Raw genomic sequence first — 21,580 nt, forward strand, 5'->3', positions numbered from 1 at the left:
TGAAAGTGGAACTAAATATTCAAGAGATAAAAAATGTGACCAGGCAGGTTGTTTACTGCAGAAGGGACATTGCCTGTATAAACTGAATAAACTTACCTGCGTGTTTGAAATTCATCTCTGCTCGCTCTGGCACCACCATCATCAGTGGGATCTGAGTTCGGGTCTTTGGCCATCTTGTTTGGCTAAGCTGGAATGATGTAATTCCAGTGCATAGTTCTCCCCAGCCCGTTTTTGGGGGGTGGGCTGGCCACCTGCTGTGATTATTCCGCCCGGCACATTTTTCAGCAGCTCTGAACGGACACTGGAGAGGCTGCTCTGTTCTCCGCTGATAAGGGCCGATTGCTGATTAAAGCTGGGCGGAGTAAGGAGAGCACAGCTATGAAGAGATCGGGACACAGGCTGTCCCTCCCCCTCTCATAGCTGTGCTCAGTCTTTTGAAAAGTGTGTGTGTGTGTGTGTCACAATTTCAGCACCCCAGCTTTTACAAAATTCATGATATGGGGAATCACAATTGTAAAATCTTGTGAAACTACAACATTGGGGTTGCAGTATTAAAAACAAGTGTGCCTTAAAGTCCTAAATTAAAAATGCAAATTGGGGACCCCCAGGGCCACTTACATAGAAAAGAGCGTTGGGAAAGGGCCCCTAATTTTTTTTACTTATCTCTCACAAATCTATTACCTGTCATAATGTTACCCATCTGCTTCCGTTCTTTGAACCCCAACTTCCCTAGAATGGGGAGGTGTAGGAAACATCTGTGGATAACACCCCCTAAAGTTTTATCACAATGGCATCATTAATACATAAAAAACTCTGCCCATCAAAACAAAATTTTAGTTACTGGTGGGGTACAGTCATGTGTAACAGGGCAGCGTGTTTTGATGGGCGGACTTTATGTAATGATGCCACAGAGATGTAAGTTTGGGGGGAGTTAGCCACAAGTGTTCCCCACTAGCACCTATAATTCTGTTTACCTGCACCTCTCTGTTCTAGAGAAATTGGGGTTCAAGGTAGGGAAGCGGACAGTTTGATGGGCAGAGGTTTTTATGTTCTAATGATGCCATGCTAATGAAATTTTAGGGGTTTATACATCTGTTCCCCACTTGCAGCTACATTTTCAGTTTCCTGCACCTCCCCATTCCAGATAAATTGGGATTCAAAGAACAGAAGCAGAAAGGACAGCAAAGTATTACAAATATATCTTGGTGAAAGGTAGGTAAAATATTTAGGGGCCCCCACCCCAATACTTCTTGCTATGTAAGTGGCCCCAGGGGTCCTTAATTTGCATTTTCAATTTTGAGCTCCTAGGTACACTTTCTTAAAAAACAGCAACTCAAATGTTCAATTTCCACAAGTTTTTAAACTCGTGATCCCCATATTTTAAATTCTTGAAATTAAAAAATGTTGGTTATTAGTAGCTATGAGAGTTCCCTGTGTACCCTAAAAATTTTAGGTAATTACAACCAACAATTTAGGAGATCTAAAGGATTGAACACAATGAGTTGTAAGGCTGCACAATCTGACAAGCAGACTTTACACACAGAGCTATCACACTGCGGGAGGATAAATTTCTCAGGAAGTTTTTGTTTTTGGCAGTGATGAGGAGAGCACTGGCTGTCCTGCCCCCATCTGCGATCACATGCATGGTGCTCTTTGTGTTACCTAGGTATAGCGCTAGGAGGTGACATCTAAAGGTAGGCTGAATTCACATTGGCAATAAGGTTGCATTTGCTGTGTTTACCCCTCTCTTTCCTCTCGCCAGGAACCAATTCTGCTCGAAAAACTGCTAGGTCTGAAAAGCATAGCACTTACCGCCTGTTACCAATCCCAGGTACCCAGCAGTTATCACCTGTTACCAATCCTAGGTGCCCAGCAGTTATCACAGGTTACCAATCCCAGATGCCTAGCAGTTGCCATGTAGTCACTCAGGAGGGGCATTTTTTTTTACTGCTAACGTGAACTAAGCCGAATTTGTTAAGCCACATTGATCACACACTGAACCAAACTGACACAATAGCAGGGGTTACTGGATACCCATGGCATAAATAACTTGGAGCTTCATTTTCCTGTGTCTAGCCCTGCCCACTTTTTTTTACCACCTGGCTACAGTTTCCTCTACCCGGCTGAAAAAATTTCTGGGGAGAACACTGAAGCATATGTGCCCAGGACCTAATTCATTCCTGGCAGCTAGAGGTATTGCTGGGATACCCAAAAGGATTCAAATGATGCTGGGATACCCAAAAGGGCGCAATCAAAAAGAATGGGAACTGGCAGGAATGTTTTATTGCAAAAGAGACATCGTTTGTCGTTTCTGCAATTAAAAACTTGCCTTTTTTTTTTTTTTTTTTTTTAATGTATAATTCCACTTTAAGCCCAATCCCTTGCTATTCAACTGTCAAGTAGCATATTGCACATAAGCATAAGAGGTATAAAGCTTTCTGAATTGAATGACAGAAAGAAAAGCTTTATATATGAAATGCTCTTTCATATATTGAATATATTGCAAGAAAAGCTAAGAATCTAGTCTAAAATAATATTGAACATTGAATTATAAAAGGCTTGCAAAGACCCACCAAACACTGAGTAGTAAAGATATACAAACCCTAATACTGTCCACTTTCAGTTAGCATGCTGCACTAAAGCCCAGTGTTCTCCCCAGAAATTTTTTTCAGCCGGGTGGTAGGAAGCTGTAACCGGGTGGTAAAAAAGGGGGTGTGGCAAAACACGGCAAATTTAGTGCAAGCCCAAAAGGTATTACTAGAATCTGAGCAAGAGCACAGCAAAAATACTTCAGACTAAATATATTGGTATTAGTATGGCAGCGATGTGAGATTTTAGTACTGGAAATGTGTGGAATTTGTTCATAACAACCTATAAATTCAGGTCTATCCATCTAGGGGAATACAATCAAGAATAGACCAAAATAAACACCCTAAAAGGGAAGTAACTTGACATCAGTATTAAAAAAGACCCCACACTATCAAGGCACTACACCATACAATAAGATCATGAATGTGATCAAAAAATTGCATACAATACAAAGACACACACACATTTATACATAAAACATATACATACACATAAAAAATATTACCTTCAATATCATCAGCGTCATCTAACCCCAAATCTGCCATAAGATCTATAATAAACAAAATATTTTCAGCAATTTTTTTATAAATAGGTTCGAAATTAATCAAATTTAAAAAAAATACCTGATTTACTGTTTCTTTCATTTGCTTTTGACACTGAATTAGTGGAGGATCCATTATTAAATTTCAAAACGGTTTTCTGTGGCTTAATAGAGAGCAGACAATAATATCATGATATATTAATAACAAATTTTTGAATGTACATATAGTAAATATAAGTAAATGTTACCTTGTTAGTTTCTGAAGCCGCACTTTTCTCAGAAATCTCTAGAGAAAGAAAAATAAGACAGATTTTAGTTCTTCTAATCTTTACAGTCAGGCATCATGCAAAAGTTGTGCTTTGTGCTCAGAGTAGTACCCAGTAGAGTTTGTTGAAATATGCAGTGCCAGAGAATTAGTATAGCAGAAACATGAAACCTGTTACTATTGCCATGCATCTAAAAGATTTGGCTTTTAAAATACATAATCATACCGCTCTGTTTATAGAGCCAGTCCTCATCCTGCATCTTATAACTTCTTGTTAGTTTAAGAAAGCAAGGACGGTAATACATATCTGATAAGGAAACCAGAATTTAAAACATTTTTTTCTGTAAACAGAATATGTAAATTAAAGTATTGTAAATAGCAACAACTTAGTGATCCAGGGCAAATGGAGAGGTCAATAAAGTCAGCTATGAAATAAATATGTGAAGTGTCATTTTCCTGATAATAGTTTCCAGACTGTCACACTGATCTGAAATTAATGTTTTCAATACACCTGGAATCATATTGTACATGAAGATAGGCGATGCATACCCTCGTGCGACTCCTCAGAAATACACTGCATGTGGACTGGAGCAGCAGGTGTAGGCATGTCACTAGTAGACTGCTTCCTAGGACTGTCCGAGGCAGACTGAAAGTAGAATTTACAAAAAGCTGTAAATAACTGGATATATGACATATTAACATATAAACACATACAGATACTTCAACACAGAAAGAATACACTACAACATTAAACACATTTTGTAACCCTACCTCAGAATCCCATGGCGATTCAACATCATCATCTTCCAGTCCAAGTTCTGACATAAGTGCAACTACAGAAAAAATAGCAGACCTAAAATTTACAGGGCTGTCATGCCAATACTAAACACATCAATCCACTAAAATATTGTAAATTGGTGCAAAATTGTGTTTAGAGGTAATAATAATAAAACATATCCAACAGCTACAATATCATAATGATTCAATAGTTTTTGTTCTAATGAAGGTTTTATACTAACAAAATGATACTTGCCCTTTTATTCCTGACATGGCCTATGCCCCCACTGGTACTTAATTAGACTGTTTACTACAATTTGAACATTTAGGCACATTTAGGAAAAATTTATACATACCTTTCCTACCCGCAACATCTCCACCAGCATGTACCTTTGCTTGTCCAGAAGTATTTGTTGTGAATGAATGTTGAGAACTTTCACTGTCTTCAATATCTTCTTCATCCTTATCACTAGAAAATGATGTTTCCTAAAAAAACAGATCAAAATAAATATCCAACAGCAATTCCAGAAAACAAACTAAATCATACAGTGAGCTAGCAAAGCTACCAGCAAACAAAGCATATGGAACGTTCACTCAATTTACCTTATTTCAGAACACACAGCCTCATAGAAGGTCAGAAGGAGAACAATAGAAGTGTACTTCCTGTGATGTGTAACTCTCACCATTTTCCCTCAGATCTCTGAGTCTGATTTAAATCTGATTGATGGCTAATAGAAACTTTATAGTTCATGCATTTTTTGACATTATGCTTGCTCTGGGTGGCAGCAAGGTGGGTTAACCAGAATGTATGATGCATGATCACCAGAATATGAACATAAGAGAGTGCTATAGTATAGCAATATCTGAATGAAGAACTTAACTACTCAGTTGGTAGATGGTGTTTCCTGTATGCGTCTTAAAGTTTATTTAGACTGGAGTATTAAGAGGTTTAATTGGTCTAAGCTTACAAGTGCCTGTTTATTTAAGAATGGTAAGAATACAAAAATGTTTTCAATGCTTTGTCTGGAGATTAGGTTGGATACTGCAAAATAAAATATTTAAGATAATAGGGAACAGAGAATGCACTAATAAAGAAAATAAAGTTGGCCTAGTCTTGTCAATATTACACATATAACTACAGAGACCCTCTAACTATACTCCTAAACATGACTTGTAGCGGAACAGATTCCTGAGAACAGTCTGAAGACTGCAGAATGAATGCTTTCTTCAGGGGCAGAAGCCTCTAAAAATGTTATTATTGAACCATACCAGTGCACGACCTTGGTCTTAAGCAATATTCGCTAATCAGTATTACAAAACTTGACATTACAATAAGTAATTATATATATATATATATATATATATATATAGATATAACAATGATTACATCCATTATTTACTTAAGTGTTATTTTAATTTAAATGAGTCAACACAACTGAACAGTATAAGTTTTAGTAAAGAAGAAAAAAAGCAAACAAAGCACATACATACATGTATATGAACAAGGGACGCCATAGGGTATTTCACAAAATAGGCACATGGAAAGCAAAAGAGGAATTGCACTTTCTATAATCTAAAAAAAGGAAAAAAAACTCACAAACCTCAACTCTAAGCAGACAGAGTCATTTACTTACATGATCTTGATATACACTAGCATGAGTCCCTTGTAAGCATGTTACATGTGAATCTATCTCTGTATTTAGTTTTAATTGTTGAAAACTCTCAACTTCTTGACATTCTTCTATTACATGCATGTCCTTCTTATTACTTTGATCCTTATCCTCTTTTTGCCCTTCTACTGTACTTGTAACTTCAATGCTTGCATCGGTTATGATGCAAGCCTTTACAGAATTTGTCAAGGGGGCTGCTTCATGTTCAGTAGAAATTCCATCTTCAGAAAGCCCATATATTAGTGATACTGGCACATCATTACATTCAGGGATGTCTTCCGCATCGTGCTCAACTTGAGGAGTATTCAAACACCCATCACAATAAGAGGCATCAATACATTCATTGCCATTTGATCCAGTAATTCCACTACTTTTTCCATGATCACCTTGAGCAGGATCTACACTTTCTACAACTTTATCTTCATGGTTATTTTTCACACCATCATCTAAACTATCACCATTATGGCTATACTGTTTTATTTCTGGACACAGTTTATGACCTTCATCATCACAACTATTTTTATCCTTATCATCCTCTTCACATTCTTCTTCTTCCTCCTCCTCCTCCTCATCTTCTTCACATTGTTCATTTTCATCATCTAAAGCTTCAGACTCTTCTTGATCTTCCTCACTCTGGTCATCATGACTTTCACATTCTTCTTCCTCTTCCTCATCATCCGAAGCTTCAGAGTCGTCTTCCTCTTCCTCACACTGGTCATTATTCTCTTCACATTCTTCATCATTCTTTTCCTCCATTTTATCTTCCTCTTCATCATTCAGAGTTTTCTCAGACTTTTTAATAGCACTGACTTGTGGTTTTGTTTTATCTTGATTTGAAAACAATCCATAATGAAGCCAAATAAAGCAAGAAAAAACAAATTAATGAAACTGATAATTGCCATTGTTTGTGAAACATTTACCTTAATAATGCTGTGGAGGGAACCAGAAGCCTGTTGGGAAGGTTTTGTAAAGGAGCCAGATGTGAAAATCACAGGATGAGGAAAGGAACGGATTTCAGGAATAGGCTTAGGAGGGGACGGAATGTTTGCATCTTCATCTTCACTATCTGATTTACTCTGTAGAGCAAAGCTTTTAGCCTGTGCTGCTGCAAAACTACCTCTTTCATTAACTAAAGCAAAAGAAACAAGCACAAGTCAGTTAAAAAAAAAAGATATATATATATCTCAGACAATACGACTACTTCCACTTAATAAAAATTGTTTTTCACTAACCATTTTTTTTGGAGCTCAGCAGCTGTGTTAGATTTGGCTTAGATGTTTTCTATAAAACAAAATAATAATAATAAAAAAAAAATAATGTTAAGTTTGCGGATTTAAACCATAGGTAAGAAATTAAGATGCACACAAGTTCAAATGTATGAAATGTATATATGTTCAAAAAAATGTTCCTGCAGATATTATTTATATTCAAAACAAAGTATGGATTCAAAATCAAAAGTAATTAGCCTTTTATTGAGCTTTAAGAAGAAACAGTGCGTTGTGCCCAAATGCAGTAGGTGGTATTCTACTCCAAATACCCTGCATAAATAATGACCCTAAAATTACTCCACTATTGGTTTTGTCCATACGGTTTGTTTGCTAGCAAGAACAATACAAGACATTAACATGTATACCAAAAACCTTCCTCAGGAAAAAATACATTCTGTAATTTCTCCCATTCATGCATGCTTTCCTAATAGTAACAATATGAGTTGCAGTGGCAACTTAAAGGATCAGTGTGCAAGAATTATGCTGCTGTCCAAGCTGACCATTAAGTTTTCTTTCCAAGCTTCTACATTGATAAAGAGTTGGAATACAAATACTGCAATTTGTCATACATACTTGGCTGCAATGATTATCACTGTTGTAATATGGACAATATTTGCAATGTTGTCTTTTAAACGAATGGCTTGACATATTACCTTTGGGCTGAAATCTAAATCATCTTCATCAGAGGAAGGCCAGGAATCTGCTTTTCCAGAAACACTGTAATGAGAATGTATGTGCAAGGTAATCATTGTAGATCACCAGACTAAATGATAAACATTATCAAAAAGTATCTCTCTTTGTTTAAAAAAAAAGAAAAGCTTGAAAATGTTCAACTAGATTTAGAACATATTACTAGATAAAATAAGTTTTTAGTTTATTCCAAGGATGTTTCCCTGCATATTCAAATTTAACAATTTGCTAAGAAATGTATAGTGAAACGAAGGCAGAAATAATTACTGCAACAACAGCAGCTATTGCAGTGGCATTATATTGCTCTACCTTGTATTTTAAGCAACATAGCAAACTACATTTTGTAGTTTGCACTAATATGTATATATTATAGCATAATGAACTATAAAGTAGTCAATATTGAACGCTGTAGGTTATAAGCCTTTGGTATTGTCCTGCTGCAGAACATTGATATGATTCTGTGTGCCTGACACAGCATTTCCTAAACTGAAATATGGCTCAATTCTAATTATAAAAAAAAGCCACAATTTAAAGACATTTGTAATAGAAGGGTACCTGTCAAAAAAGAGACAGAACAACAACAATTTGAAGGGAAACACAATATTTCTCTTATGGCAGATGTGCTTTAGGTTTACAAAGGTAACTGTGTGTAGTGAAAGGAATTAATTTTTTTATTATTAAAAGTCATTTTAGGAAAATATTACAAATTCTGCACAAAATATCCCAAAGTACTTTATCTCCTAATATTGCAGACATACAGAAAGTCAGAAAAATAATTAAAGCGTACATAAACTCAGAATTTCAACTTTACAAAAAAGGGTAGACAACCCTTTTATGTAAGTAAAAATTCTGTTTTTTTTTTTTTTTTAAGGTGCAACACTTTAGGCCTAGGCGGTCGAGAATGAATGGGAGCGCAAAGCCTCCAGGGATAACTACGTCAGGCATGACGGGAGGCTCTTAGGGCGCTCCTTCTGCGCAGCGAGATCGGGAAATTTTTATTTTTCATCCTATGTCATCTGATCTCGTGCCTGGGTCGAGTGACGCAGGATCAAGAACCTGGAAGAGAAGACGAAAATGGCAGCGCGCTTCGGGATGACGCAGAACCCGATGCAGGACACTCCAAGGGTGATCGGACTGCCCTGCAGGATTGAGGTAACTGTATTTTTTTATATTTTTTTTGAGTTTAGTTAGTCTTTAAATACATGGTAATGTTTTTAGTCTCCCAGCTATTAATAATTTATTTCAGCCACCTCTTAAAGTCCAGTGTGCTCACAGACTATGAATGAGCATTACCCTAATAGTGTGCTAAGCCCAAAGTAATTCCCACCACGTCCTTGCATGTTAGGGGGAAACTCAGCAAAGCACAATTAACTCATTAACCTATTTTAGCTTTGTTACTGGTAGTGAAGAGAGTTAATTATCTAGCAAAATAGCACAATCAAGGCATGTGACACTTTATGTCCATGTGCTGCAAAAGATCTCCTTAAAATCAGAGGAAGTAGACCTATTATTTACATAGGAGTACAGGAGTACAATATAGCAACAAAACAATACCATTTAAAAATAACCCTAAAAAGCAAATCACAGGTTACAGTTTAATTTAAATATTTAAGGATGAAAATAAAAGGAGGAAAAAAAAAAAAAAAAAAAAAAAAAAAAAAAAACTTACTGGGATTCAGAGTCACCTTGGGAAAGGTCATCAGTTCCTACATGGGAAAAAACTGTATGATAATCACTACGAAAGTGAAATACATAAACACAAGCTAATACCTCGAGATACCAGGGAAAAAAAGTCTAAAATGGACAAAAAAAAGTTCAAAACAAATCCTGGATAAAACAGCCATCATCACAAACAGGTGCTTTTGTTAAACTAAGAAAGATGGAATTTTGTTGACGATATGAAAAAGGCTCATATCTAAAGCTATTGATTCTTTGGTATGCAATTCTGACCAGATATATTTTTTTCCTAAACAGTGTTAGACTAGCATTGTCTATTTGTTTTGGATTATACGTCATTGTCAGTGTATTGTTGTAGTCAGAACTGCTGACTTGACTTTGGGATATTATAGGGGGGTCTATAAGCAAAACAAAGGACCATAAAGGTGCTTATGACCCTCTGTTTGACTCCAATTCTGTTACTATCTGTAAGTAAATTTCATCATCACTAGATGAAAGACATAGTAGGCCCTGCTCATGGATAGACTATAGCTCTGTACTAAGGATCTTTACATCTATACAGCATTTACCAAGTCTTACCCGATTTATTGTTGTGTCTTAAAATTACAAATTACATCTAAGGATTGCCAAACTTTAATAAACTATTTTTAAAGCCACTTTGACAACTACTGTGCGCTCACTACATAATACCTTTCTCTGAATTCCTTTTTCTTGACTTTTGCTTTGAAGTCACTTGTAACTCTACATCCAATAATGAAAAGGCATGGAAAGAACAGAAACAAACATGGTAATCATACCCTGGACATTAGAAGAGTGAGCTGCCTGAGACTATTATAAATGAATAATGATACATGCATAAAATGAATTAAATCAGGACACAAATGTTTGAAAAACAAATGAACACCTGTTATGTGTTTAACCACCTGGGCGTTACACTGATGTCTAGATTTCTTTACCAAAAGCGGTACACTGTTTTTCGTGAATTTTTTTTTTTAAATTGTAGATCTGTAACTTACAGAAATATGTCCGAACAAGGGTCTAGTTGATATCATGAATATAAAAAAAATTTACACACATGTAAAAAAAAAAAAAATTTACTTTTAATAAAATTAAATAAAAAACACAAAAATCAGCCTAAACAAGAATACATAAATAAAAAATACTGAAAATGCAATAATTCGGTATATTGTATAGTAATATTGTAATTATGTGGTTTTGTCTATAGGTATGTGAGTCCAATGTCACATACCTATAGACAAAACCACATAAATATATTTTGTATTATTTTGTATTGGATTGGATACAGGACTTTGTATTGAATCCAATACAAAATATTTGAATTTCCCGCTACGACCCCCGTGGACGGGCGCATGCACGGACATCATCAGGAATCGCCGAGGGACGCGTATGCGAATGCCGGGTGTTTTAATTCTTTCCCAACTTCTGTACTTCCATGCAAAAAGTGTTAAATTTTTGGCATGGAAATTTATTTTAGATTGTAGGCTATAATTCACTGAATTACTCAATAATTACTTATTATTCACCGAATTACCGCATAACTCACCGAAATATGTCCAAAATTTTATAAATTTAATATAAAATTTTTTTTGTTATAAAAAAAAAAAAAAAAAAAAAATCTTTAAAAAAAAAAATAGTGTATAATGTAATGTACCTGTACAGTAGCTTATATATATATATAATACAATTTCTTTCGATTTCTTTGTATTGGACTCAATACAGCTTTTTTGTATTGAGTTCAATGCAATGTAATTTGAATTTCCCGCCCCGCCTCCCGCACCGACGTCACCGGGAAACCTCGGAGATCGTCACTGCACACGCCGGATGAAGAAAGAAGAGAGAAGACGTCTCTGGAGGAGCCGCGGGACAAGGTAAGTAATTTTTTTCAGTTGTAATCCCATTGTCATACAATCTTGTATGACAATCGGATTGCAATGTCACGCATGTTTATACTTTTAGCTACCCCGACCTTGGTAGTACCGATAGTAGCAAGTTTACTTACCCCGAACCAAGGTCGGGGTAACCGCCCAGGTGGTTAATAAACCACGAGTAAACAATGATATGAAAATGACCAACATTCTAGTACCGTTGTTTTATTTGCATTTGTGAATTTGAGTTGCGTGTTCCAAATAGTCTTTTGAGCAAAACACAGTGGCTTAATGGAATACGTTTTTAGATCAGAGGAAGATCTTATGGAATTCAAATTTTATACAACTCAGACTAAGCAAACTTGACTCTGAAAGTGCATCTATGTTCCTGAGGCACCCCAGAACCAGCACAGAGGCTCCTGCAACAAAATGAACACCCCCATGGCTATAATGGTGCTACACGTCTCAACTCAAGATAACATTGCTCCTATGGGGCCCCATCTCTTCCAAATAAGAATACTTTCACAGTGGATGGTGCACAAAGCTCCATCTAAACCATAGGTAAGCAGAAAGTATATAAAAACTGTGCACATAGAAAAAACAGTTCATAAGCTACAAGGATATTAGGTTATTTTCACTAGTATTTCTCTCCTTGCTCTCTGGGCTGTTTTGCTGAAAAAACTAGTTAATCTTCTAAATCAGCCTTTGTAGAATACTAAGGCAATGAAATACTCCCTTTGATTTACAATTGAAGTAGAAACATTAAGCTAAAATACTATCCTTATTAAAATAAATTCAGTGAATAGCAGTACAATTTTTTTATAATTACAAATTTAATAGAATTAGTGATCTGGTCTTACCTTCTTTATGTATAGCTGGGCTGCCCAAGGTAAAACCACCTTCCACAACTCTGTCAGGACTGCTAAATACTGCTGTGCCTTTTTTACCCCCACCATACAGGGACGGGCGCCTATTCCTTGAACCATGTTCAATAATTAAATGTGAACAACTGGAAAAAAAAATTTAAATGAAACGTTTACATCTAACTACATAAAAAGTTTGTCCTTATCCTGGGTCCTTTGAAATATTTTTAAGGGTCAGTAACTTAAAATTTTTAAAATATAGGATCTACTGCAAACCAGCCAGGAATATAGCCCGTTCAGAATGAGGTTGGCAGCATTGGCAATAGCAGCCTTCAGATTTCTCACATAATGGGCTTGATTTAATAAAGCTTTCCAAGGCTGGAGGGCCTCCAAGGCTTCACTTTCATGAGTGAAGCTGGGTGATCCAGCAAACCTGGGATAGATTTCTTAAAGGTCATTTTCTATTTGTTAGAAAACTATTTTTATTTCCTGGACCAGATCCATTTCAGGTTTACTGGATAACCCAGTTTCACCGATGAAAAGCTTTAAAGAGCTTGGAGAGCTTTATTAAATCAGGACCAATAGATGAAAAAACTGTTATATTTGAGTTCCGAGATATCTTTAAGATATATCAGCCTTTTAAACTCATATGAAAAAGCCTTACAATAGAGAACAACTACAATAAAGAGCCATCATCATCACTACTAGAAAGGCATTCATTCTACACAATAGAAAACAAACTGTTTCCTCCTCATAGCTATTACTTTTTTTTTTTTTTTTTTTTTAGGTTAATGTTTTTTTCATTCTCATATACTTTGTAACCTGCTGTATAAGTATATAACTTTGTATAAGTCATTTTAACAGAACAAAATAAAAAATAAAATACACTTTTTATTCATAAAAAAGCTGCTTAAAACAACATTATTCCAAATTAGAAAAATGAACTCCCCCCACCCCCCTCATTAAAGAAAATATGTTTACAAAACAATATTGCCAGCCTGGTCCATGTATAAACAGGCCCATACTGTACATATAAAATTGCTCTAGTATAAAACATGCAAAAGCTGAAATGGTAAAACTTACGCATGATGGCCATTCATAACAGCATGATCATCAGCAGTCCATCCAGTCTGGTCTTTTACAAAGATATCAGCATTATTTTGTAGTAAGTATTTCACTAAACTGATATGGCCGTTGCCTGCAGCAACCATTATAGATGTCCTAAAATACAAAAAAGAAATGTACAACTGTTACTAAGTTAAAACCCCCATCCTGCTCACTTTTTTCTCTACCCTGCTCTTAACCAAGTGGCCACAAAATTCTTTGACAGTCTTATACGTGCAGCAACTTTGGGGGAATTCTAAACCAAAGTGTGGAAGTATGTGAAATCGTACTAAATTCAAAGATAGTTTTAGCAATTTATTAGATTCACTCAGTGTTGGAAGGGTCTATTTGGGAGGCAGGTCTGTCATACTGTACACATTTACCAAAACAGACTTTTTTTTCTTGTGGTTAAAAGTTTGCTTTAAAATAACCCGGTAGGGATTTTAAACAGAAGTACCATCTACTCCAAGCAGCTACCTCTACAATACACCTTGATGTATACCACCATGGCACTCCACGCCCAAAGCTAGGGTGCTGTGTACTACAAATATCTATTCGTTTTCTGGTCCCTGGCACGGGCAATGGTTATCACAAAGATTTAACTGAACCTTTGACTGTCTAAACATATTTTTCATACTGTATTAATCATCACCACAAAATGTGTGAGTTCTTTGCTAAGCATACAAAGGCTCTTTTCTAATCCCATTTCTATAAACACATGCAATATTACCTTCCATTTTTGTCCTTAGAATTCACATCAGCACCTTCTTTAATTAAAAATTCAACCATTTCCTGATGATTTTCAGTAGCTGCACAAGAACTTCAATCAAAAAGAGCATGCAGGTATACATGGGATGATTGCTTTTCATTTTTTCACTTTTCAGGAGGTAAAAAACACTTTTTCATTATGATGTGGGGTGAAGTTCAGATGGGCAGTGGGAACATTTGCACTGATTCCTAATGATCCAGAGCTTCAACATTTGAAAGTGGTCAGTACTGAACACAGCTTACTGCTGCTCCCAATAATGCTTTATGGGCAGCCACTGGCCAAGTTCATCGGCACAAGGAAGCGGTAACTGCACTGCAACCTCCCCATCCATCTGAACTTAGCTTAGGAGTACCAATTAATTTGTCAATAGATGTATACATTTTTATATACTCTAATTATATTAGATGTATGACATGTACATTTTTACTAGAGCTTTTAATAACTCTAAACAGCATCTTTTTTTTTTTGTAAATACTCAACATCTTTTTCACCTGTTCTGGAGAAAACGTCACACATCTATTCTAAATTGATAATCATTTTGAAGTTACCTCTCATCTTGTAGGATAACCACTATGAAGGATAATTTGAAAATTGCAGCTTTTATCTTCCGCTACATTTCTTACATTAGTTAACAATTTTGTTCATACAAAGTAATACTTACTTTATTTACAGCATCAATGCTAGCTCCATGTTCCAGTAGCTGATTTGCTACGGTCAGAGATGGAATAAGAGCAGCAAGATGAAGGGCTGAATTTCCATTAACATCCACAACATTGGGATCTGCGTCGTACTCTAACAAAACAGCAGCACAGTGTTCATGCTGACACTGAATAGCCTAGTAAAATAAAAAAGAAAATAATTATATTTGGTATAGAAGAACAACTCTTGGACTCTTTTCTAGAAAACAATCAATAAAATTCTTAATGCATTCAATAAGTACCTTGATCAAAGGAGTTCGACTATCATTGTCACAAAGATTTAACTTTGCTTTGCTTTCTACTAGCAGCTTCACAGCATCCAGATGTCCATTGGCACAAGCAAGATGCAAAGATGTCCTAAAAGAGATTAAACATATGAGGCATCAAATTACACAGTCATTTTCAAAATTTACATTACAATTGCCAAGGTTTATGGGGAGCCTATTGTGTTTTTTTTGGCAAGAGCTCATTTTAGGTTATTATGATAGTAAAGGAAAATAATTATATGTGCATAGGTCCTAAAGTCTATGGCCAGCCATTTAATGTGTTTCTCTATTGACTAATAGGAATCCACTAAAATTGACTATCACCATTTAACGCAGAAAGCACAGCATGTAGTAAATATATATACAGAATTAAACCCAAAAAGTAAAAAAATTGATTAATTAATGCAGCATAAAGTTCCTATACAAAATATTATTAACCTTATATGTTTTGATGTTTTATAGGTATCATGATTATTATAGAACATTGGATATAACTGGATTTTTTTAATTTTTTTTTTGCTGTTTACCTGCAAAAATAAACTCTTTCCTGCCAAAACCAATCTCTCAAAGACTAAATGTGGTTAATGGCTAAGTTGTAACAAATAAAATGATGTTAAACAGAAATACGTAGACAGTAGCCCATATGCTACAAAAACAATACAATATATTGTGTGTAGGTGGAAGCGGAACCTGGTGCTGGGTTCCAATGTCAGTGTGAAGTATCTAACATTAATACTGATCTCAGGTTTCTATAACAACCATGTTATACATCTCTGTAAACAACAAGATAAAAAACAAATTGCAGTTGCTGTGAATTGACAAGCTAATGAGTTGCCCTAGAGAGTTTTGTGTAAACAGTTTGGTAATCGGAAGATTCATTGTCTGAAGCACAACAGTTATCAGCATCTGATAGAACCAACTGAAAACAAAGATAATGTTATCAAGAATAAACCCCGGCAATATGATGCACCAAAGTCATTTACTTTTATGGTCTTTCATAAGAAAGGGGGAAGCAAACTTTCAACCAGGCAAAATGTCCGTAACAAAGTAACCAATAACGAGTCTCGCAACAAGGGGGATGTAAATCATATTTGTAACAAAGTCACGTGACTGGCCTCTCCTCCAATCACGTATCTCTGTCTGCACCATGGCATGCATTTTATAAATGGTTTATGAATGCAGGTGCTGTAGAGTGTAAACACCATTGTGTCCAAAGCAGTTACTATAGGAGTGTCCTCTCTCTATTTTAAATAGCCCCATAGGCCTTGTTAGCTTATCTCAAACACCCACTTTGCCCCCATGTTTTTGGAAGCCATTAAAAGAACCCCCATAGCAACTGCGCAGTCTACAGAACGCTTTGTTTGGGGTAATTCTAACACAGACTGCTGTTGTGCTGTGTTTCCACATATTTTCTGAAATTAAAGCCGAAGCATGCCACATGGGACTAGGCCTCAGTGTCTGCAATTATATCGATATGAACCTAACATCACCCTTAACTGCAGGAATGGAGGAGCAAGGGGAAAGGCTAGGTACACATGTGCAATAACTGTCATTCGAAAATGAACAACTAATGACAGATCAATGATTATTCACGATCATTTTGATCATATAGTGCACGATTCTGTACATGCTGTAACATATGATTATTCAAATATAATACCCACACATTAGATACGATTGTTTGAACGATGCAGGAAGAGACATGTACAGGAGGATGTGTACTGCAGAACCACCCACGATGAGTACTCACAATAGATAGCGAATGATCATTGCCCAAACGGATCTGCCAGGATGGTCGTTTGTTTCCAGCGACATTCCTCGTTCATCTGAGAAGCTGGCCTTTCGATCAGTCTTTAATCGTTTAATAGCAACAACAATTATTGCACGTGTGTATGTAGCCTAACACTGTAAGCAAATCAACGCTGTACTGCTTCTCACTGCCATCAGTCCCCCGTACAGAATATTCCTACAGGTGGGAGAGCAGATGGATGACCTAATCAGTGTACATTTGCTCCTACAGTTAAGTTTACATGGACTGTTTTTCCAGCATTTGAATGTAGGATTTAAGCATCCATGTTTGAAAATCCCATTTATTCCATTGGGCTAGTCCAGCATGAAAAAATGCCTGAAAACTCCTAAAAAAGCCTACGAAACATTCCAAACTCTCTCAAGAATGGGGTGTTTATAGGCATTTTTGGACATTTTAAAGCATTCTGAATTAGGCAGAGCTATAAAATTCTGTGGAGTCCAATACTATTATTCACATTATAAAAATGAAGCAGAAGTGATTAGCTAACTGCAGTGCTGAGCTCCATGTACAGCATGTAGGTAAGGACAACGCTGATGTAGGTCTAATAACACATTGGAACATTTAGTTCCCACAGTCCTTTCCCAACACCATTCCAGGGAGTTCTTTTTGAAATGTAGCGAAGAAAAGTGATGTGACCAGCCTAGGCATGCAGTCTGGCATGGATGCCTCGATCTCAAGAAATCAGTCCTTCAGCATTTATTATTATTATTATATGTTCAGTACATCTCTTTACTTATAGGTTGAGCAAAACAGCAATAACAAAATTTAGCTGAATCATAAAAAAAATTCTTGGCAACAAATGAAAGGTTTTAGGGAGCTAAAAATACTACCTAGAAACCAGTCCCATTTGTTTCAGTCAAAATGTTTACTTTTGTAAATTGTGAACGACCCTCTAAATAATTAGCACTAACTGCTTCATAGAGAGCCATTAGGTGGTCATGGGGGAAGCACTTTCTGAAATCCATGCTGTGTAAATTCCTCTCTCTCTTTTGTTGCATGTGATTGTTCATTCTAGTTTTTTTTTTAGATTTTAAGCCCCAAACATACAGCAGCAAAAAATGAGCACTGCAGTCCTGTTCTATGGGGATGGAAGGGGGAGGACAAGTGAGCAGCACCTTGTGAGAATCCCATCAGTCATTCCTGATCGGTCATTATTTCACCATGGTAGACTGATGAACAACGTCAGGGGCTGCTAGGTTTTCTCCCAAGACTAGCACATTTGTTAACTTCATGCAACAACCCTGGCATGTGTACATATCTTTAGAGACAGCAAAGTGTGTGTGTCAGGATTACCAGATAATAGACAAGCAATTCAGTAATGAAGGTGTGAATAAGAAACTGAACTACTTAGAAATCAGGCTATGCCCCATGTTCGCATGTCAGGGTTCAATTTTTTAGCTTTGACCTAAAATCCACTTTTAGGAGGGATAAAAAATCTGATTAAAATTTGTGCTGTTTTATTCTGCCCATCCTTGAAGAGATTCTGAAATTGTAGCACAGATACTATATAACAAGACTCCCGGGAAAATAAAGCGAATAAAAGGCAGCTGGCCAAGACGCCCTTCTTACAAGGTCCATGGAGATAATACCATGCTAATCTTAGAATTACCTTCCGGAGCCTGCAGACATGTCTGCTTTATTAGGTCAGGTCTACAGATTGTATAACATAAAAATAATGCAGCTAATACAGTAACCTAATAGCATTATTTATATTGCAAACATATACAATCATGTATGCAGGAGGATGCACAATAACTGAAATATATAGATTATACAGTAAATGGTACCAGAAGGCATTTCTGAGGAATGTGATCAAAGTATATGGACTGGATCAATGCTTTGACAAGACCTGTGAGGGCACATTAATGAGCACCTTGGATATTGGACAAAAGATGTTTGTAGCGGTTACCATAGCAGCTAGTACACTGAAGATGCCCCAGTAATACAAAGGAATGGTGAGCTGAAAACTGTGCCGGTCATTAACATTTCAAGTGAAAACAAGTTGCACAACATTTGGAATAACTGCTAAAGAACTGCACACATAATGCTACTGATTTGATTACAATTAAATAGACTGAAAGCAGAGCTCATATCCTTAACTACAGCGATCAGTAACTAGAGGATTTTATTGTTACTTGCTATTTAAACTGATATTTCTGTCCTACAAAAGTGCAATGGCCACCAACACAGCAGTGATCCCTGTGCATGTAAACATAGGATCAGTGGGCTGCCATTGCTTTTGGTAAAACCTCTTGACCACCTTTTCCCATGGTGGTCTGTTTGACAAGAATAGTCACATGGCAACACTGGAAGTGAATGGGCTATGCAGCAACTGTCACATGTGGCAGTTACTACATTGATGTTCCCGATCAAATCTTTGCATTCCAAGCATAAAATCCAGAAACAAGCCAGCAACTGTCAGCTTTAGAAGGTTGCCAGTTGGCAGTAATGGCAGTTTGTAGGACTTCCTTTTTTTTTAAATTTAAAACAGAGCGTCGTTCAAAGCAGAAGCAGCATCTCCTTGGACTTTAGTGTATGGGCAGCCTGGCACTAGATCTGTATTAGCTAGACTAATATACTATTTAATGTACAGCGCTACATAATATGTTGGTGCTATATAAATCCTGTTTAACAATAATAATTGGCTGCAAGCATAGCAGGAGGCTGCAGCTTTAAAGAAGATGGGTATGGAGATGATAGAGAGGGGACCCAAACTATATATTGAAGTGATTAGGAAGCAGGGCAAGGGGGAGCTTTTATTGGAAGACATACATGATGCACCACCCGACACTTTCTCAACATGGTTGCTGAAATTTGAAGATTCGTTTCTCTACCAAACTAATAGCTACAGAGGTGAATTGCTAAAAAGTTATTTTACTCAATATACAGAAAATGCAAACACTTAAATGTGCACAGGTTGGCCACAAGTTCTCTTTAAAGAGTAAGTGCACTTTCAATGTACACTGACCTAAATACCTAAAATACCACCTTGGTACAAAGCCTGTTACCCCATTTATAAGGCAAGCATTTGAAGACTTCTAATGCCCTGTCTTCTGAGTGCATCCAGCCCCAAACACATCTATAGTTGGTATAGCATAAACTTACAGTCTTTTCCGTCTTAAAAAGCCAACCTGTGGACAATTTTAAAAAGATAAAGACTTAAAGAATAACTCCACCTTTTCCAGTAAATAACCCGTATAAGGTTGACCATGATAATTTCCCTCTTGTAGTGCCCTCCCTATTGCTATGAATATGTAGAAACATGCAGGGTATTGTGCTGATGTGATAGTTCAAGCACTCAGATGGTAACAGTGGCGGCTCCCAATCAGTAAAGCTATATTCAGACTGGAAGGAAGGTTGTGGTTTGGTTAATTCGTCATACCAGTGAACAATTGCCTCGCTACATGTAGCTTCTACCCATAGCAGCCCAATAGAGAATGTGGGGTGGCAGTGAGAGGTTCTGTACTGGTCACTGATCTACGGATGCTATGGTGAGATGCCACGCAGGATCAATTGTTTCCACTGCAGGTCCGAACCTGCCAAACATATAACTGAAGTTTGTACCTCTCTTTTGTTTTATCCAATCACTGGCCATTCTCAGAATAGCAGGCACTCTGTGATTGGTCAAGGTGTATCACCCAGCAGACCAGCCACTATCAGTGTCATTGCGCCAGAGGTACAGCACATCTTCATGGGGTCTAAACACTGCATGTTTCTACACATGGGCCTGGGTGGGAAGACCACAGGAGAAAACATTTATTAGTAATACAAATCTGGGCTGTTTAATGTAATGATTGGAGTTCTATAAAATAATCTATAATCAAGAATGATCATTTTATTGTCAGATCATGAATAACTGGTACCAAAGTGATTGTCTGTATATAAAATATCATGTCTGATGAATAATCTGCAGCTCTCAAACTATTATAGAAGTTCTACAAGTTCTGATCACCTGACCACCAGCCCCAGGTGCCATGGCATGGAAGAGCCTGGTCCTAGAATGTCAGTGCCATGTGATGGGAGGATGTGATGGGGGGATGTGTGGGGACTCCCTGCTCACCGGTTCTCTTTATCCACTTGGTTGATGTCCTGCTTGTGCAGCAGCTGTCTGATCTTGGGGACATCTCCGGTGGACGCCGCTCGGTGTAACTTGCTCAGCTCCTTGTCCTTCAGCTCATAGCCCATAGACAGCACACTGCCGGTCTCCGAGGGGCTGGGGGAGGGCCCGTTCTTCTTTTTCTTGCCGATACTGAAGAACTTCTTCATCTTGTCGTACTGCAGTGAGCGGGGTTACAGCGTGTTGCACCGTGCACCGATAGCCCATGCCGTGTGCAATGTACACCCAGAGCAAGCTGTCAGCTACACCCCATACAGAGCTCCTTGCCCGGCCCGGGGCATCACAACACGGCCCTCTGCTACCCGTTACTAAGTCCCGCCCCCACGCGTAGCTCTGTTACCAAAGGCACCAGCCAATCAGAGAGCGCGTTTCTTTCATGAAAACGCGTGCTGTACACACAGCCTGCACTTCCGGTCTGACTCCCGATAGGCATTGTGTGGAGTGTTGTCACTGAGTTGTATGGCGGTGGCTGGTTGTTTCATAACGGTCCTTCATTAGCTTCATGAGCTGCCCGTGTAGGCTTCGCATTATTCTGCTGGTTATAATACAAGTGGAGCTTCCATGGTGAGGTATTTCTACTTTATTGCGGA

The 21,580-nt window shown here is 37.3% G+C and overlaps 1 protein-coding gene across 1 annotated transcript in view; it reads right to left on the reverse strand.

Moving 5' to 3' along the window:
• ANKRD26 (ankyrin repeat domain containing 26) overlaps window positions 1-21,302 on the reverse strand; it is a 45,307-nt gene extending 24,005 nt beyond the window's left edge. Inside the window, exons 1-19 of the mRNA XM_072402986.1 lie at window positions 20,934-21,302; window positions 15,040-15,154; window positions 14,747-14,934; window positions 14,061-14,150; window positions 13,310-13,447; window positions 12,224-12,372; window positions 10,168-10,218; window positions 9,470-9,506; window positions 7,764-7,827; window positions 7,075-7,123; window positions 6,732-6,971; window positions 5,807-6,669; window positions 4,529-4,658; window positions 4,167-4,228; window positions 3,945-4,041; window positions 3,622-3,702; window positions 3,379-3,416; window positions 3,213-3,294; window positions 3,095-3,139 (exon numbers count right to left, since the gene is read on the reverse strand). Coding sequence (XP_072259087.1) covers window positions 3,095-3,139; window positions 3,213-3,294; window positions 3,379-3,416; window positions 3,622-3,702; window positions 3,945-4,041; window positions 4,167-4,228; window positions 4,529-4,658; window positions 5,807-6,669; window positions 6,732-6,971; window positions 7,075-7,123; window positions 7,764-7,827; window positions 9,470-9,506; window positions 10,168-10,218; window positions 12,224-12,372; window positions 13,310-13,447; window positions 14,061-14,150; window positions 14,747-14,934; window positions 15,040-15,154; window positions 20,934-21,139 — 2,725 coding nt within the window. The 5' untranslated portion in view covers window positions 21,140-21,302. The remainder of the gene's footprint in view (window positions 1-3,094; window positions 3,140-3,212; window positions 3,295-3,378; window positions 3,417-3,621; window positions 3,703-3,944; window positions 4,042-4,166; window positions 4,229-4,528; window positions 4,659-5,806; window positions 6,670-6,731; window positions 6,972-7,074; window positions 7,124-7,763; window positions 7,828-9,469; window positions 9,507-10,167; window positions 10,219-12,223; window positions 12,373-13,309; window positions 13,448-14,060; window positions 14,151-14,746; window positions 14,935-15,039; window positions 15,155-20,933) is intronic.
• Between the last annotated feature and the right edge of the window lie 278 nt (window positions 21,303-21,580).

The sequence above is a fragment of the Pyxicephalus adspersus genome, chromosome 2, assembly GCF_032062135.1.
Source record: "Pyxicephalus adspersus chromosome 2, UCB_Pads_2.0, whole genome shotgun sequence".
Lineage (NCBI taxonomy): Eukaryota > Metazoa > Chordata > Amphibia > Anura > Pyxicephalidae > Pyxicephalus > Pyxicephalus adspersus.